Source organism: Pteropus vampyrus, unplaced genomic scaffold, assembly GCF_000151845.1.
Source record: "Pteropus vampyrus isolate Shadow unplaced genomic scaffold, Pvam_2.0 Scaffold287, whole genome shotgun sequence".
Lineage (NCBI taxonomy): Eukaryota > Metazoa > Chordata > Mammalia > Chiroptera > Pteropodidae > Pteropus > Pteropus vampyrus.
Window position 1 is genome coordinate 1841918 of NW_011889068.1, and position 20474 is coordinate 1862391.

At 39.4% G+C, this 20474-nt stretch overlaps 1 protein-coding gene across 1 annotated transcript in view; it reads left to right on the forward strand.

The window, feature by feature from the left end:
- GRHL2 (grainyhead like transcription factor 2) overlaps positions 1-20474 on the forward strand; it is a gene marked incomplete at its 3' end in the record, with an annotated part of 108164 nt that overhangs the window by 46492 nt on the left and 41198 nt on the right. The window contains exons 7-8 of the mRNA XM_011376198.2: positions 464-558; positions 17165-17323. Coding sequence (XP_011374500.1) covers positions 464-558; positions 17165-17323 — 254 coding nt within the window. The remainder of the gene's footprint in view (positions 1-463; positions 559-17164; positions 17324-20474) is intronic.

The window sequence follows — 20474 nt, forward strand, 5'->3', positions numbered from 1 at the left end:
TTCCAGCAGTCTCCTGGAATTTCTTCACTGCAGTCCTGATGACACTGTCTGGCTGATAAACACAATATTCTTTTCTATAAAACAATCCCTATGGAATACTATGGCACTTCTAGCAAACTTAAGCGGCAGGAAACTGAATAGGACTGGGAGAGGGTAGGTGACAAGGGACTCAAGTGGAGAAGAAGTTAATAACTTTATAAACCTAATTAAAAAAAATGAAACTAATTAACAGATCAGTTAGGAACATTCCTTCACCTAGATTTACTCTTACTAGAGGAACATGCTTACATTCTTATAAATATTAGTGAAAGAATATCAGCAAACACAAATCCTTAACCGTTGCCATAGAGACAGCCAGAAAAGAGGCAGAGTTTCAATTTCCCCATTGGAAAATGACAGTCTACTACATGTCACCTAGTAACTCTTACTCTTTTAAAACCTTTTCTTTTTGTTACTGTTACAGCTGATTACAAGGAGAGCTTTAATACAATTGGAAACATTGAAGAGATTGCATATAACGCTGTTTCCTTCACCTGGGACGTGAATGAAGAGGCGAAGGTGAGTGGAAAAGTAGCACTGATTCATTGTTCAGACCTTTTAAGTGATACGTCCTTTGTCTGCAGGTGATTTTTTTACAAAAGCCTTTATTGGTAGGGAAAGAACTGTTAACGTGAGCCAGAATCAAAGGAAATGAACCTATTATCTTTCTTTAAAAGTCACACACGTTCAGTTATGTGCCGCTGAACCGTCTTTTGTGGGGTAAAGGAGAAAAAGGAGTGTACCTGTTCCTCCTGGCCTTCTGCAGAATGTTCCAAGCCACTCGTCCCTCCCAAACCCTCCAGACTCCATTTTAGCACTTGGGGCTGACATGACTGGACCAGGAATCCTTTTCCACCTGCACAGATGTTCCCAGATTCCTCTGTAACAGCTGCCTTCCTTCAGAGGCAGGAAAGTGCTCAGAGCTAACATCTTCGTAGGTAAAGGACTGGGCATGCCTCCTGACCCCAGGACTCCTTCCAGCCATAACCTGGTTGAGGGAGCGGGCAGGAAGCAGGGCTGCAGGTGTCTGAACTTCACTCCCTGGGGTATAGCCACTGTGACCTTGAGCTATTTTTTTCTTATCGGGACGGCTTAAGCTTTTTCTATTTCTCTCTGGTGCCAGTGTAGTTAAGAAGGGCAACGGTACAATCTCCAGCAAGGTGTGCCCTGAGGACAGACGTCCACCATTGCACTGGTTTGGGTAAAAAAGTGAGACTTGCTGATACTCAGATTTACTTTCTAGCCAAGAGTTTCTTTGAGTTTATGAAAACTCCAAACTTTTCTGCTATGCCCACTCTTCTGTGTTCTATACCTTCTGATTCTTGATCCTTATTTTGTTCTAAAGAGAAGGTTCCAGATGAAACATAAGTTTGTTTTCTACTTCAGTTACGTACCATCTACAGACGGCATTACAAAACTTTGTCTTCAAACTAATGAAAAGGTCAATGTAAACAACGCCTTTCAATGCTTTATTGTCTGCGAGCTGGGGGAAGGTTGGGCGAGAAAGGAAGCTGGATGGGAGTTCGTGGGCATGACTTATAGAAGGAGATGAATTGCTCAGTGTCTTGTTTCACTCATGTATAAAACAGTGTAAATGAAATTGGCTTTAGGCCCAAGAAAGGTGACCTAAATGGGCAAGCAGCAACAGAGTGCCAGAGCAGCCTGGAGAATGTTCCAGTGACTCACAGCATCCGTGGGAAGGAAGGAGGCCCTGCACTAAGTGGGAGGTCAGGTCCTGCACAGAAGTGTAAGGGAAGATCGTCTTCTAGGGTCCACTCTTGCCTCCATTTAAAGTTCCTCAGCCAAGCCCTGCACTTTCTCTTCAGGCCCCTCTCCCCACCCCAGGCTAGGGAAAGAAATGGCAGATAAAGAAAGGGCAGTCTGTGCGGTGGGCCAGCGGGCCGGGGTTAGAGTCCCTAGCAAAGCATCTCACCTCTCTGGGCCTCAGTTCCTTCACTCGGAACAAAATAAAACAAACTTTTCCACTTGTCTCGGTTGTCCCGGGTATCATGCTGGGTGTGACATGTGACAATCCAGTGCTGTGGGAAGGGAGGCGGGGGAACCAGTAACCACACGCAGGGTGAGGAGTGAGGGGCGGGCCTGCTGCAGTCACTGGGGTCCTGTCACTGGAAGCGCCTCGTCCGTGTGCAGCCGGCTGTAAACGTGAGCTGTGATCTTCGTAGCTCTAAGTTTCATTATTGTGCAATCTGTGATAGTGAGTGCTAGTGGGTATATGTATGAACTGTTAGTGTCAGTAGGGACCTTTTAAAGAAAATGCCTGAAACGAAATGGACAGATTGAATGATGGAGGCTCCGCGGTAAACCAGCGAGATAGTTAATTTGAGCTGACTTGGTCTTTCAGCCCAGTTAAGACGAATTCACTCATTTACTATAGGTACTTTCCTTTAAATAAATACGTGTTTGCGCATGTGTGTTGTTTCAGGCTGAGAATTTAAGCTCACATATGCTTTGACAAATGGCAGTGTTTGCTTGTTGTAGCAAAATTTGTTTGAATAACCAATAAGTAATAAAATATAATTCCATATAATTTCCTCCCAAAATACTGGAAGGGCTTAAAAAAAAAAACTCTACAAGTTAAATCCATAGCATTTCATAGGCCAAGAAGATCTCCCTCCCCCAACTCACAGAGCCTAGGGTATTTCTTTGACATACATTTTATAATAAGCAGACTGCAAAAAACAAAATCATGTGGTTGAGAAAAACGTTTTCAACAAAGCAAGAAGTAAAGGCATCCCTCTCACAATGGAAATGTTTATGATTTTCGTATGATGGACTTCTTCTCAGGAGCAGTTACATTTGCTTTGAGTTCCTGTTGGTATCATCTACACAGAAATCTTTTGTAGGCTTCAGGCCTGAGGCCCCATTCCATGATGTTTTGGTTTACGTGGCCAGAGGACAGAAATTCCACACCCGCTTAGACAACCGAACATGCAGTTTATATCTTCGTTGACTTTCAGCGTTGGGCAAAGCAGTGACATGATAGAGGTTGACATGGTACCACTGATAGAAATGGGGCCAGGAGCCCCTCCCGCACCCACTGGCTCCTCCGGCCAGGCCTTTGGCAGCAGACCAGAGGTCACTCGGGTTGGCACTGTTAAAGAGCGTTGCTATGACATCCTTTTGAATGCCCACAATGGCTGTAAATCTTGATCTTCGAAGGTGTTTTAAAAAAAAAATCACTTGGGCCCACATGTAAATACATACGACACAAGAAATCACTTGGGCCCACATGTAAATACATACGACAACTTGGAGAATACCACTCTAGGGTTACAAATGAGATTTCTTTTGCGCAAGACCAGCTTTGAAGAAGACAGTGTCAGAAGAGACACTACAAATACACTTTGAGCCCCAGCAGGATCATTCGAGAAAACCGTATGTCTTCCCAAAATGGCTATGTTGAAGGGTAGCCTGTGTTTGGACATATAAGTTCTGGTGCATTTAGTAAAACAAACAAACAAACAATAGCAGTTCAGTATTGGTCATCTTACCACATGTGAATAAGCAAGAGCTGATGACAAGGTAGACAGCTTTTCCCAGAGCATATTTCTACCTTTTCTTCTGTTGCTGACCTACATTTTACTTCTACTTGTTTAGCATCAATAGAAGAAAGGAAAGGTTGTGAAATTCTAATCGTTTAGTTTAATTATAGAAAAAAATTTGACTAGTGAAGGTGTTAAAACTATTAGTTAAAACGAGGTTTGGGAATGAGCTCCTGGTGCCCAGCATCGATGGCAGCATGACTCTGGCAGCACTGTGACGAGTTCTCCCACCCAGGACCGGTTTTGCCAGTTGCGCCACAGTGTCTTTCTGTGCGGTGACTCAATAGTCTCCAACAGGACATTTTTTTCCCCCTAAGGGTCTGTGTAGTCTGGAAGCTCACATGATGTGAACGGGTATCCCTGGGTTCCTGGGAGTGACTCAGGTGACATCTAGGTGGATGAGGTTATGAGTGTCCACCCTGTCACCACTTGAAAATTGATAGGGCACTAGGCACTGGATGGTACAGAAGAAAAGGCACCGAAATGGGGTTTGGGCAATGAGGCCCTAATCCCGGCACTGGAATAGCCGGCTTTGTGACTTTCCCTTCTGAGATTCACTTTCCTTAGCTGGAAAACGGCGGGGAAGGGAGCAGGGATTATTAAAACAGATTATTAAAATTGACAGATTAAGGTCCCACCCACATGATTCTAATGGGAGGACTGCAGTCCTACATTCTTTCATGTGACTCATTTAAAAAGTTACTTCAATTTTTCTTTCTTCCCTTAGCCAAACATGGGTACCTAAAAACTAGATTTGTTGGTCACTAATCCCCCAGCTGAGGAATTCCCACGCGAGACCCTATCGAATTGTTAAAGAGCGGTGAGTTACGATTCCTGGCACCGAGTGCTGCCTTGTTCCAGGCAATGACATCACCTCCCAGAGCAGGAGCACAGTGAACCCTAATTAAAGGCTCTCCTTTCTCCCAGATTTCTAAGGAGATTCTTGAAACTGGGCCCCTCATTTTTGTCCCGTGCCGTTTCCTCTGTTCACAGGGATTTGAAGATTAAACCGATTTCGGTGTGCTGCAAAGGGCTCTCTCATGTGACCGCAGAGGATCACTTGAGCATAAAGATGCTCCTTAGCTCTTTGAAAACTGAGTTTCCTTTTTGTTTCTTTCCCCTGGAACACCATACAATTCCCTTGCACCTTCCTTCCCCCCAATTTCTATGCTTCACTCCTCTCGTGGTTTACAAAGTACCTCAGATGAAGGAGACTTCTTTCCATGAACCCTTTTTTAATCCCTCTGCTGCAACCAAGCCTTTTGGAATGATCTGGAGTCAGTGAAAATGTTCCTCCCCCCTCACGGCCAGCATTGTTCAGTCATCCAACAAACGGAGAAATCCACAGCTAGCCCATCCCCTTATCTCTAGGATTAAAAAGAAAACGCTATTATAATTCAGTAATATGAAATTCTGCCTCTCCTGGGTTACTCTTTGTTGCCCTCTAGACTAGCACCTCTGCCTTGCAGAAGTAGAGTGATTATTCTCTGGGGCGGGGCCTACCTTGCCCCTCCTTCCGCCTTCCGCCCTGAGTTGCAGGAGGGGCTTCGGAGACTGGCTAGCTCAGCCCTCTGCCTTGTGAGATCAGTGGTGAACTTTCTTCCTGCATTTTGGGCTTGGGGAGGAACTTACAGAGAGAGAGTTGTTGCAGTTTTAGAGGCCCAAGGACACAGATCAGGGATGTGTTTTCATCTTCGTTAACACATTTTCCCGATGGGATTGGGATGTGCAGGTCTGAGACCCGGTGGGGCCGGGCTGGGAGCAGAGAGACTGACAGACGCCGTGGATCTGTGCATCTCAGATTCACATTCCACTAAATACTAAATTGCTACGTACCGAGCACTGCTGGATTAGGAGATGCAAAGGTGGGCTTTGAACTCATGTCCCTCTGAGTTCAGAGTCCATGCTCTTAACCATCCCAACAGAGGAAAACTGTAATTTTTTTTTTTTTTAGACCAAAGCATGCTATGATTTTCTTTCTCAAAGAAACCTATAGGGCACAAGATATATAGATCCAGAAAGAAAGAAAACAAATGATCAGCCCCATTTCCTTGAGCAAAACAGTTTAATCAAGTCACCCTCTGTGTCCCATCTGTGTCCCTCTCCCCACCAGCAAAGGTGGGCTTACTAGTCCAACATTTCTAGCACACAGGTCTCTCCCTATCCATGTCTTTGGTTGCCCTGCTATATTACCTGTTGATATCATACAAATCTTTGACCAGAATGGATATGAGACGTGAAGACTATTTGGATTCCTTGCCCTCTTCAACTCTGTGTGTGTGTGTGTGTGTGTTAGCTTAACATTAGTGATCACATCATTTGCATAACTACTACCTCCATATTACTTGAAGATCAGTACATGCTTTCTGATATTACAACTCTGAGGCATATCATTGTTTTTTTTTTTCTCCTTACCTTTACACATTTATTCTCCATTTTCCCCACTTATCTCTAGCTCCTTTCCCTGGTGTCCAAAATTTCATTTTTATACTCATTTATGTTATTTCCATACACTTTTCTTTTATGTATTTTTTTTCTGTTTTGAATAGTGAAGACTATTCACTGTGTACTCTTTTTTGCAACACTATGCGGGAAGCAGAGCATAAAAAAAAATTCAAAGCCAGAATGACAATTATTATCAGAGAAAATAAAGGTTGCAAAAGGCACACAATGGCTATCTACTTTGTTTGCAACTTAACAAATCAAATAAACTAAAACCCATATTTACCAAGCTGGTAAATTGGAAGTAAATATTTACACGTGAGCAATATTCATTTTATGGAGTCCTCTAACTTTGGGTCCCTTTGGATGCTTTAAAAGAATTAGGATTTACACAAGGGCTTTTTGACATTGCGAGAAAATGCAAGGTGAGGGATGCATGTTGATATTGCCTCTGAGCCTCATTCCTCTTTATATTTTTGCTTTATTTATTGGCTTTGTGCCTGATTTTGCTCTAATACCCAGGAGGTACCATAGAACAACTGAGATCCAGTGTGAAGAGTAGAACATGGATGTGCTAAGATGAGTCGGCTGGCCGAGCAGGGAAATATAAGTGAAAGTTGGGAGTAAAAAGTTCTCTCCTCTATTTGTAAGTCCATTCTTCAGGAAGGAGATGAAGTTGGTGTCGTGCCCAGGCACCGCCCTGCAGCTGCCCCGTACATAAGGGCATTCACTGTGGCTCGTGTCAAGGCTTGCTTCACATTGTGAAATATAACTAGAGTTGCCATATAGGATGACTTACTTTTTCCATGTGAAGTCCAGGTTTCTTTCCTGTATGGGTCGACCCTTTCTCTTCCCACTGCTGTCTTTTCAAGGTACAACTTGTGGTCAACAAGGCAGCCTAGCTTTGCTCCATCAGCTGTTGATGGATAGGAAAAACAGCCTCTGTCCTCATCTCAATTTAAGTAGTTCAAAAGACAGGATGGTGAGAATGGCAGTGCTTTGTTACAGCCTATGAAAGGTAGTAAATTAGAGAAAATATAGATGTTCTTGTACACTGCAAATTATTCGGTCTCTTTGAGTAGAAAATAAGGCTATGCTAATTAAAAGGCTGACTTGAAATTCATTACCAAATCATGGCAAATCCATTAAATTACCCCAAATCTATTATTCTGCTCTCTCCTTCCTTCACTCTTTCTTTCAACATTTCTTTTTGTTCTAAAATATTTAATTGGATTTTATTGGGCTCTCACTGTGTGTCAAGCACAGTGCCTTAGAAAATTACAGTTTTGTAGTGTTGATAAATCAATCACGCTTTCTAAGGGGATGTTTCTGAACGGATTGTGCTCTCTTTCTGCTAAACTCCAGGGAGAAGAGAAGATATGTAAATATTGATTTTCGGGATGAGAAGAGAAGCAAAAGACTGGCCGAAGGTGGCCATACTCCTGATGCCCTGTGGGTTCATGACCCAGTTCATCCCCCAGCCTGTCCCCACCTCCTGCCAGCACTTGGGGCATTCTCTCTCTGCTGATAAGCCAGTCTCAAATGAAATGGGGTTGATAGATATTACTGATTTAAAAAAAGTTACATTCTACTGTTTTGCCTAAGTTGAGCCCAATTTTAAACAGATTATCTCATGGAAGGTTAGACACTATTAAAGGACATCTTCTGTGATCTCAAAAGTAAAGAAAAGGTTGGGGGAAGCTCTTGGGAGGGCTCTTAAAAGGTTGAGATACACATCGTGAAGCAGGGCAAATGGCATTTTATGTGTTTGTTGGGGCGTGGTATGGGTGATGGAGGCTTTAAAAGGGAAAGGTAAACATTTGCTGGAGTCTTCGGTATTGAACTTAAATAAAGTCATGCTTTTGTTCCAGTTTTATAAGGTAATGGATGGCAGGAAAAGCTGTAAAGCTAGAGTTAATTCATATATAGAAGGAATAGTCTTCGGAAGGCATCTTGCCGAAGTTATCAACAGCTTAATCTTTTGTTAGAATGAGAGTATCCATGGTTTCTGACTTGAATTCTGCTTAGGGCTCTGTAACTTACATGCGTGAACTGCCGTGTGTATGCAGAGAGTTAGATTACAGACTTGAATTTCATGGACTGATGTGTGTATGCGTATGTGTGTGTCTGTGTGAGTGTGCACCATGTTAATATTTGTTCAGTGATTACCGTATGCCAGGCATTCTGCCAGGTGCTTTTTATACATCATGTAGTATTCATATTTTTAAGTGGATATAATTTTTTATTTAAATAATGAAGAATTTGAATCCCAGATCGGTTGGCTAAGCTTGCCTAAGGTTGCACAGCTAATGCATGGCAGAACTGGAATTCTCACCGTGGGCTGTTCGAAGCATTTGCTCTTTCCACAATGCCTTTTTGTATTGGGAGGATCTAGTAGTAATATCTTATACATTATCTCTGGCAAAAGGGCAGTCATTCCTTTAAAGCATTATACCTGCTGCATATCATGCACTGGGCCAGACAGTGAGAATTCATGGACAGAGCATCTGCTGTCAGAGAACATTTGGGCTAGGGAGGGAGGAAACTGAGACATAGCTATAAATAACTGCAGTACGAGGTAGAAAATAACGGCTCTAATGAAAATAGAGTTAAAGTGCTAGGAGAGTTCTGGAGAGGGAGATAACTATGATGTTTATTTTTAAAACATTCTCCCAACTTTTTATTTTTATAAATTTCAAATGAAAGTTGAAAGATGACTACAATTAATACCACATACCCTTCACGTAGATTGACCCATTGTTAGTATTTTGCCAGATTTGATTGACCGCTCTCCCTTTCACACACATATGCACATGCGTACACACACACCCTATACTTTACTTCTAAATACTTCAGCGTGTAGCGAGATCGCCTTCCTGTGGGGTCAGGGGAGACATGAGGGAGGATGTAACACGTGGGCTGTGTCTTAAGGGTCAGGTAGAATTCAGACATGTGGAAGTCGGAAGGAAGCAGCACATGCTAGGTAGAAGAATGGGTGCTCAGAGGTGCAGCCTGTGGGAAGCACAAGAAAGGCAAGGATTGTGGAGCGCAGGATAGAAGTTAGCGCTGTTTTAAAAGAGAGGATCGCCAAAGTCCCGAGGAATGATGAGATTGATGGGGGAGAGTGTTAGCGGGATGGGCAAAAGAGTGTCAAGGATGGGACTTTAAACCCACCCCATTTAGAGCATTTGGAGGAAGAAGGACCAGAGAAGGAAGGGGTGGTTGGTACGGAGAGTACAGAGGAAGGTGGTGGGGAGAGGAAAAGGAGAAGGAGGAACTGGCCAACGAAGTCAGTGCTATAGGCAGTGGCTTCTCCTATCCTGAGTCTCCACTATCAGCCTCAACTGGGAAACTGTTAGAAATGCAGACTTGGACCTCTGCCTCAGACCTTCCGAACTGGAAACTCTGGGGGTAGAGCCTTGCTATCTATATTTTAACAAGACCCCCCGGATGCATACTAAATTAGAGATCTCCTGCTTATAAGGTTGCTATTGGGAAGGCTGACCTTGGAGAAAGCAATTCTAGTGAAATAGTAAAGACAAAATTCAGATTAAATATAGTCAATGACACGACCTGTAGTACTGCCAGGAATTTATATGTTCACATGCGTGTAAAAGCCATGTTGAAATACATGCATTGCATCATTGTTATAAGATGAAATATATGAAACATAAAAATATAGAATATATATGAAAAAACTGGAAAAAAACTAATGTTAAAGAAGTCGTCGCTCCGTATTTCATGGCTCTTTAAAAAAGAGAGAAAAAGCTATCTTCGAAATTTATTGTCAAAACAAGATGAAGAACTATGTTTACTATGCTACCATTTGTATAAAAAAAGAAAAGGATCTGTGTTCTGTCTGTCCATAGAATATTTCTAGAAGGATATGCAAGAAACTGTGAAGGATACACAAGAAACTGTTGGTCGATTGAGGAACAATGATAGTAAACTCCTTTGGATTTTCATGGCACTTTATGGTTTAAAACATGATCTCATTTTAAGTGTCATGGTATTAAGGTAGAGATTATTATCTCTATTTAAAAGATAAGGCACGTGAGGCCCAGGAAGTTTAAATAATTAGTCCAAGGCCATAGTGCTAGCATTTGCACCAGGTACATACTTTTTTGAGCCTCTTGTACATTTTTTTCTTGCTGTACTTTCCTCTCATTTTGCCGATCAGCTCCATTGAAAGCTCTGTCTTTCTTCTTACAAAACTTCACTTGTGAGTTGATCTCATTTAATCCCTGTTTCTGAGGCTCTTAGCTCCCACAGACTCCTCTTTTTTTTGCAGACTCTTACATTCATTCTTCTTATTGTGTGAACACCTCCTCGCATTTGGAAGAACACCTCTGCTGGGCCCTGCTGCCCACTTCCCGTGTCCTGTCCATCCTTCCTTCCTCTGCCCAAATTCTCAGCGAAGGTGCCTCCTCTTCATATTCACGTTGTGTCTGACCTGCCCCAGCAATCTAGTTTCCCATCCTTCCCTCCACTAGTCCAGCCTCTGGAAGGGGTGCAGACCCTCTTTACTTCTGAACCTGATGACTTTTTCTCGGCCCTCACTCTCCATGTCCTCTCTGTAACCTGGATATTGGATACTGTGGCCACAGTTCTATCTTCTCTTGGCTTCAAGGATACACTCTTGACCTCATCAAATGTTCATTAGTTGATCACAGTGATACAAGCATCTTGGCTGGCCTCTTCCCTCATCAACCTCCTTTTTCAGGCCTCTTAAGCTCCCTAATACAAACCCTCCTCTCCCGTTATTAGGCTGGTCTCTTTCTTCCAGCTCAGGACTCCAATAGGAAATCTTCCCTGGCTAACTTGTTGAGCTTTCTCCTTTTCATCAAGTTCTGACGCCATGTGTAGTCTGCAATATTTAACTTAGTGTCTAATTATATACCTTATACAACAGGTAAAACTGTTAGATCCCACTTTTTCCTTGAGGGCAGGATGCTACTATAGATTTCTAAACCTCCCATAGCATCCTCTATACATAGCATCCTCCGCGTTTGTGTGTGTGTATGTCTGTGTGTACAGACAGACACACATACTGAATATATAGTTGGTGCTGATTTTATATTTGTTGATATAAGGACAAATAATATTTTTTGAGGATAAACCTGGTCAGACCAGCTAACCCTACTGTATTATCTTGACAACTTGAGCTACTCAAAACAATCTCAGCTCTTAGGAGGTTTTGCTTATGAAAGCAAGAGCATGGATGAAGATGGAAATGTGTATTTAGAAAAGTAATCTTATCTTAATTCATTGGACAAATATTTGTCGAGTATCTACCATGGGCCTGGCATTGAGACTAGAGTGAGCCCGAGGGAGACAAGAGGCCTCCTCTTAGGGGTTTACGGCCTCATGGAGCAGACCTGACAATTCAGCACTAAACAGATAAACAATGAGATAAATTCAAATAATGTTAAGCAGTATGAAGAAAATAGAAAAGAGCAGTGTGGTAGCGTGTGCTATAGGCCATGGGCTGAGGCTGGAAGAGGAGGAGGAACTCAGCTCTAGATGGGTGGTCAAAGCAGGTAGTTCTGAAGAGTTGACATTGGACTGAATGAGAAGAAGGAGCTGGCAATGTGAGGATCTGTGGGGACAGCACTGGAGGTAGAGGGCAGAGCAAACAGCAAAGGCTGTCAACTGGGAACACACTTAGTATGTTCTAAAAATGGAAAATAAAATGAGTACTGAAAGAATATAAAAAAACTATGGTAGAATATGTGAGTAAACCAAATGCATGTGTGTGTACACAGATGTAAAGGAGAAAGTAAAGAAATATATTATCAGATTTTAAATCATTCCCTAAGAGTGCTGTATAAATGGAGGCATCAGGAAATCTAGAAGTTTCTTAGATCCTCAACAAAAAACAAGCTCTTTGCAGGCAGGGAATCTGTCTTGTCATTCTTGTGTCCCACCTCCTGGCATAATGCCAGGCAGTTGATAAATATTTGATGAATTAAAGCATGAAGAAACAAATAAATACCCAAGACTGAGATTTCGTATGTTAATATTATCTACTTTTAGTTTATCTTTCTGTCTTCTTTGGCATTGCATCCGCACCCAAATACAATCATATAAAATGGAAGAAAAATGCTGAAATGTAAGAAAACCATCTTTAAGGTCTTTAATAATTCCAAGAACCAAGAAGTAGGGAAATTGGCAAGAGCACACTTACGTATTTATATATTTTTAATGTTTTAGAGTAAAAATGATGATTTTATGGTGTACAACATGACCCTGTAATTCAGAAGCTAATACATATGCCATTTCTTGGAAAAGAGCTCTTCAGAGTCTCAACCTTAGGAAATAAATAGCTTTCGTGGTCTTTAATCAGAAAGATCTTGAAAATGCAAAATACAATTGCTTAAAGAGGAAAATAAATACTTTCTGTTAAATCATGGATTTTATGCTTTTTTTAACCCCCAAATTGCTTTGTAAATCAAAGGTAGCCTCATTTATTTTAGTGGCGGCACTCAGAAAAATCCTAGGAGTTAATAATTAACTTAATGTAGCAATTCTAAAGCCCATCATTGATCTGTGTTTATTTTAATAAATCTTACTACACCAAGCACACAACTGAGACGTATTATAACCTGGGCAAAGTCACTTGTCTTGTGTAGGAACTACAAATAGGAATTGTAATTCATATGTAGAAATGTGACTTTATTTTTAAAAATGTTAATTGTCCTAAGACTGCCTCTATTTCTGGAAAGGTCTTGGTGCATTTAGAAACAATCTTTCTATCGGAATCAATCTTTGAACCAATGACAAAATTTAAAATGTATCTATTATCTGCCTGGATGCACCTGATTTAATGAATATTTTTTCTAAAAAATAAAGTAGGAACTGTTAGAATTATAGGAAATTATAACTGAGGTTCTGAAAATATTATATGAACATATGTAATATTTATAACTCTTGGGTGACAGGGACATTGTTTGCCACATTTATATGCTCTTTACATAATCAGGGCTCCTACTGAAGTTAAAAAGAACTTTCCATGCTTGACATTTGGATGAACATTTGTTGGAGAAAAGTATACCTTTCCCTAAGTTTTCTGTAATACATGTTCACAAATAGTGCTTTGTAGATAAACTTTCAAGAAATTTGATCTCATATATGCCTGCTGTGCATGGAGCTGGGACATGGTTGGGTTTGCAAGATGAAACAAATTAATGCTTATCGGTTCCCAAGCCAATGTTTTAGTTAATGTCTTTCTATGCCTTCCCACCCCTGCCCGTTCCCCCAACCCGCCAACTGCAGTTAAAGTTCAACCATTTGGGTTTTGAGTGCAGCACAGCGAGACTATGATTGATATCACCAGGTACTCAAACTGTGCTTTGCTATTGGGTCAGGCAGCCAGGCAAAAGGAAAGCAGTGCCAACCCTATTATAAATCTTTGTCTGTTAGGATGACTCTGGGAGGCGAATACGATGTAGCTAAAAAGGCAAATTCTAGTGTTGTTTATTTTTTTATAGAATCAGGATGCCATGAATCAAAGACAACCCATTGGACCCTTTATTAAAGGACCTTTATGAAGGAGATGTAGCCTGTCTCCTGGTCGTCTAGCATTGTAGCTCATTTGACCTTTAAAGACCTTTTCTACTAGGTGGCTGATTGTTATCGCTCCTCCAAGGAGGATTTAGTCTATTTATTGTAGTATATTGCCAGTAAGCATCTGTTATTTCAGGGGGTCTGTTCCAGTCAAGTGGCCTTTGTAAATATATACGTTCCATCAGCCCAGCTCTCTTAGTCGAGACTTAGAGCTGACAAGGCCACAATGAATACTTTTTCCTGCCTGTCTGAGTATATGTCCGCTGTGAGTGACGTATGGATAAATCAATGAGCCAACCATGAATCTTAATAGCATGGGAAATATTCATCAGAACACTTTTCTCTTCTGGCTTCTATAGTACTAGGCAAGCTTAATGAGGAAGTAGAAAATAACCAGTGTGGGTTGAGGCCCTTGTGAGTTACAGCACCAACCGGAAGATTTGTATATAGAATACATGGCCAAAAACACGGACAACTGCGTAGCTCACCAGAGTGGTCATTGGTTTGCCAACATAAAATTATATTTATACATTCTGACCAAGATAATCCCACTGTTAGTAATAACAATAAAAGAAAGTCAAGTGTTCCTAAGAAAGTATGCTTTTATTTTTTGACCTGAAGATCAGTGTTTGATGAAGTTACTGTAATCTTTAGGGCACCGTCATGTTGTCTCTCTCTCCATTTAGCCCCTGACTTCTCTGATTGCCAGGATCATAATTAGTGCGCTTGCGCTAGTACTTCGCACAGCCTCAGAGACATGGTAGGTATTTTAAAAGGTTTGTTGCATGAATGAATGTTCTCTGCAATTAGGGCAGCAGACAGAATTTTCTGTCTCCTTTTACCTAGCATGTTCAGTAGGAGAATCAGGCATATTCTTTCCTAGCAGTCCTCATCACTCAGGGCCCCTGAATCGTTTGATATTCGCTCTTTTTCTCTACCATTCTTAAATAATACATGATGGAATCCATTGTCTTATACCATTGTCTGTGTGGGTTTTGTATTTCACTAGTGTCCTCCAGGTTCTGTGTTCTGTTCTGTGTTCTCTTGGCCTCCGACCACATCTCACTTTGGAGAGTTTTGACCACCCATGTTGGTCATTGCCCATCTGTCTTCCCTTTGGACTGTCTGCTCTGTGAGGCAGGGAGCTGAGTTTCTTTATCTGCAGGTTCTAACATTGAGTTTGACCCATTGTGGGCTTGTGTTGATGTTTATAGGATGAATGAATGAGTGAACTAATAAAAGGAATGAATGAATGAAATGAATGTATCTGTGGCACTTGTTTTCAGATGTTGACCAGAAAAAAGAGAGCCTGTGGCACAAGGCACAAAGTTGTTGTAATTAGCATGTCCCTAAGACCAGTCATCTGGCCTTGAATGCAATTGATGTGTGATGCCTTGCTAATGTGTCTCTTATTGGCAAGGAAGGAGCTCAAAAAAAAATTGTTTTTTAATGATCTTTGTATAGATATAGCACTAAAAGTGAGATACATATTGTTTTTTAGGTAGAACTCACGCCAAAATACTCTTCCCCTCCCCCATTTCAAGCCACAAGTCAAACATTTTTCTCTTGATAGGCCTGAGATATCTTTCATTAGTATTTTTGTGAAATCAATTCTTGTGCCACTTTTATATATCTAATTGTACTTCGGCACATTTTAAGCTTTTAAAAAATGTATATTGACATCTCTTGAGATACTTTATTGCTGAAACTCGATCTGTTTTTTTGTTAACACAAAAATCTATCTAGAAAGAAGGGATCATCTGCATGCCTTGCACAGTGGAATCTCTTATGACTTATAAACTGTCTCTAAGATTTTTGTTTACAGGTGTTTCCATTTTAGCAGGTGTGCTGATCTGCAGTGTATGTGCTACATACAAATACATGTGTTCTGAATCTTTTAATCTTATTGATATACTTTCACAACTGTGTTTCCAAGGAATAAAGGTTATTCTTGCTTAAAAAAATTTTTTGTGTAAATTACCAAAAGCATATAGGCATAGAGCTTGAAATGAATTAGATCATGCCTGGCAGTTAAATAAAAACTTTGAATGATCTTTAAATTTTAAAATGCAGCCCGTGGCAGTGGGTCTTTGCTCTCTGCAGAACTATTCTCTGTGGTGTTGCTGTGATGCTAAAGGCTTCAGATCAAGGGTTTGAAGGTGAATAAAAATGTAAGGGGACCAAATAAAACATGGGCCAAATAATACATTTAATGAAATGGCTTTCAGAATCCATAAATGTACAATTTTAAAACAATGAGTGATTTAAAATTTTATGTTAAGTAAAAATAATAGATATGGTGTCAGATGAAAATAATACGAAGAGTATAATACTATACTCAAGAGTATAAAAACAATACTCCTGATTTTTCCCAGAGACCATCTCTTAATATTCATGGAGTTACCACATAAATTTAGGTGCCTTACTTATATCTCTACTTCATGAAATATGAACTTTAAATGGTATATAGATACTGACATCTACCTACTATGTAAAATGAGGATAAATTAGTCATTTATACCCCTCTCTCTATTTCTCCCAATATTTTATAATAAAATTATTATTTTTAGTTTTTCTGTTGCTCAGTACTATAATCTTTACTAATTTTCTTGAGTTTCCTTTTCTTTTTGGATGCATGTAATTTCTGTTGTACCTCTTGAGGCTCCATGTCGTAAGCTGAGGATGCCGGTGCCTTTACTACATTTCTGTCTTCCTGTTTCATGTCTTCCCTTTGCCAGCTCCTCTTTTACTTTTTCACTTTTTGTATAATAGTATTTACATTTTGTCCTTCAGGAAAAGATTTAAAAAGTCATCTGAAGGGAAAATTGAAAACCAATGACAATTAAGGACCTGCCTGAAGTTTCTTAGCCAGGAAACGTTAGAGTTAGGACTAAATCTTGGAGCTTTGACTCCCAATCTAGTGGGTTTTTTACAGATAAACTCATCGATTCATTCATCAGATGTTTATTGACTGCCTGTGCTCCACCATGCACTACATTAGGTAATACAGAAATAATAAGAAATATAGAAATAATAAGAAATACAGAAATACAGAAATGATAAGAAATGGTCTTAAATCTTAATAGTCAAGTAGGAGAAGCAGATATGTAAAGAAATAAGTTTCAGTGTAATAATGCTCAAAGGAAGGTGTTATCTAGTTTTGTTTTGTTTCGTTTGTTTGTTTGTTTGTTTTTAATCTAACAGGCCAGAGATTAGAGAAGTGATAGCTTTAATATGTTGAAAAGACAGTGTTTTACCAAGCTAACTTATGCATGTTTCAAAAATAAGACTGCTGGTCTACTCTAAGGAAAGTAATTTTAATTGTTTCAAGATTAAATATGAAAGTAAAAATTTTTATATATTTATAATTAGAAATTACATAATTTATAATATTTTATGTGCTCAATGTTTTTACGCCAGAGCATCCAAATATTCTTCAGTTGTCTTTACATATTGGTTTAGTGTTTTGATTTCGAGTCTAAGCCTTATGCATTTTTTATATATCTTTTTTATGGTGACTTATGAACTTTTTCCTTTCTTTCTCTCTCCCTCAGATTTTCATCACCGTCAATTGCCTGAGTACAGATTTCTCCTCCCAAAAAGGAGTGAAAGGACTTCCTCTGATGATTCAGATTGATACATACAGTTATAATAATCGTAGCAATAAACCCATTCATAGAGCTTATTGCCAGATCAAGGTCTTCTGTGACAAAGTGAGTAAAGATGACAGTTTGTCATAAAGGTATCTCTGTTATTAGATATTACTTATAACGACATTTCCCTCTTGTCACCTTCTGTCATCTGGTGATGTCAAAATAATCACCGTATCGATCACAGTGGGAGTGGTAATCTTTCACTCTCAGTTCCTATCAAATATCTAGGGAGTCAACTGTATTTTTTTGTCAGTCATTTTTACCACTAATTTAATGACTGATTGACATTGTACTGTGCTATGAATCTGATTCACTTAGATAATTAAGTGAATGTTCTGTCTCAGACACATCAGTGTAACCTTTATTATTCTGTAGGTCAAATGGGGTTTCATCTAGAGCTTTCTGGAATGGAATTGGCACCTATAAAATAAGTTTATTAGTAAACATGTACTCCAGAGGAGATACAGTTTTTGAATCTTCCTGAATCCCACCATAAGAGACAAAGCAATTAGAATAGCAAAGACTAAAATCCGTGATTATGTTACAAGGGATCCTTACACATCCCAAATATAAGTGGGACTAAGCATCAACAATTTCATACTTGTGTGTTATCAGCATCTTTAGGGAAAGCGATGGGCCACTCGATTATCAAAGAACAGGACACCTACAGAATTGCCCAAAGTACTCACTGAAGAGTGAAGTGGGCCATCTGAGGACAGTATGTAAAATTGGAGTGAGAGGGTGTGGATTCTGTAGTCTCTAATTTGCTGGTTGGTGCAAAGGGACAGAACACTGAAGTGTTCTGGGCTATATGAACTTGGGAAAGTTATAAATCGAAGTTCCCTTCTCGGACAAAAACCCTGCTCTGAGAGAAATCTGCTGGGAGTTGGACAAAAAAAAAATAGGTGCAATGGAAAGAGAAGTTACAAATAAGGAGAGGAAAGGATACAGAATAGTCAGATTTCAAGAAATACAAAACTATTCTCTTTTAACCATTTTGTGAATATACCAGAAACAGGAGCATGAGAGCCACGAAGCTAGAAGAACTATCCTGGCCTACTCGTTTCATTTAGGAATGACCAACAGAAAAGAAAAATAGTTGAGCCACATATAATGTCTCATAAAAAGGATATTAAGATCAGACTGATTTCTCTGCCAGAAAAACATGCTCATAAAACAGGTGAAAATTGTAGCCTAATGTTCTGAAATGAGGTAAATGAAATTAAGAAAATAATAGAAGTTATGAAGATCAACATAAATCACAATTTGAAAAATTCAAGACATAAGATGTTTAGAGAACAGATTGATTTGAAGAGAGATGTGATAGAATTCAGGAAAGAATTTAGAAATAAAAGATTAAAATACTATAATCTATAAAGACTATACTAGAAGTAACACAAGAGTGAATAAACATAACAGATAATGCCTTAAGAGGAATACAAGTTGGGAAAGAACAAAATTTTTAAAATCAGAAGAAATGAAGAAAGAGATGTGAGAGAAAATAATAGGTATAGTAGAGAGGTAAAGAAGATCCAATATACATATAATAGGAATCTTTAAGGAAGAAAACCTAAACAATGGAGTAGCAAATGCTAAAGTGAATAAATCAGGGAAACTTAAAATAGAAAGTACACATATTTGAATGGCTCACAGTGCACTAGGGAAAACTGACCCAGGATAGCCAACACCAAATAGTTAAGAAAAAAGGAAAATATTTTTTTAACATCTAAGTAAAATAAAATAAATATTAAGTCACTTATAAGGAAACTTTATCCTCAGACTTTCAACAATAGCATCTTGTCAGAAGACAATGCTATTTAAGGTAATTAAGTAAAGAAAATGTGAGCCAAAGAATTTATATCCAGCTAAACTGATTTTCAAGTGTGAAAATTACAGGCAAAACCAAAAACAAACAAAAACCATCAAAATAATAATAATAATAATCAGCCCTACAAAAAACCAATGAGCAGAAATTCATAGAATAATCCTTTTTTGGGGAATCTAGTAGAGAACAAACTTTAGACAAACAATATGATTATAAAGGCATGGATAAATGGACTGATAGTAAGCATTGAGTATGTATTTACCTATCGATCTAGTTCTAAATGATGAGAGAGAGAGTAATGGCAATACGATATGTTCTGACAATGTAGACTTAGTACAATTACTTAAAAATTAGGGAAGATGGGGAGAGAATATGAAAAATAGAATAAGCCGCCTAACTGCATATAGGTATTAACTGGATATAAAAGGATATGACTTTGGACTAGATCCTGGCGAGAGCAGAGAAAGGGGTAATAGAAGTGAGTAGCTAATTCAGTATTGCCCAGCGCTGTTAAAGGTGCTGCAGTCAGTTGTATCAAAAGTCTACTATGCCATTAAAATGTCTGAAAGTTCTGGTTTAGCAGTGATAGAGTATAAGGAGAAGTGGGCTTCTGTCAGCAGAGAGCAGAGATGGTCATGAGAAGAGAGAAGGAAATACCCTAACCAGAACTGCACTGGGTTTAGGGACAGACATACAGCATAGTGGTAAATATCTATAAAATCTCAATAGCTTTTCAAATCGTGACAGTTGCATTTAGTGCCAATCATCTAGCTGTCAGAGCAGTAGAACACCCTCAGGGACAGTTAGCCAGTCTCCAGGATGCAGAGGCCAGTTAAGTCAATTGACACAGTTGTGTGGGTGAAAAAACAATGGGTCATCCAGCTTCAGTAACTTGTCCAAAGTCACACGGCGAAAAAGTAGAGGAGCTGGATACAAATACAGATCTGATTCTGAACTCGTATCCCTTGAATTGATTAATAACTTTACACGTGAAATACCAAAATCCAAAAACCTCAACAAAGAGCCAAGGTAGACTTTAAAAACAAAACAAAATAAATCTATTTATATCTTTAATTCAGCATATTAAACATTAAGAAAACATTTTCAAATAATGTACCTCATGGAATTTTTTAAGTATTTAAAAATAACTTGAATTTCCTTACTTTATTCCAGATATTTCAAGGGAGATTGTGGGATTCCCCTTCATGAATCTCCTTTTTGGAAGTGAGGAGTAAAATTAGGAGCAAGAAGAAAGGGAGGGAAGGGTGGATGGAGGCACTGGGCAATTCATTTACCTTTATTTTGGTAGTTAGAGTTGAAAGTGGGAAAGAGAGGGCTTATAGGATGCTTATAGAATTATTTTTTCTACAGTGTTGATGTAATAAA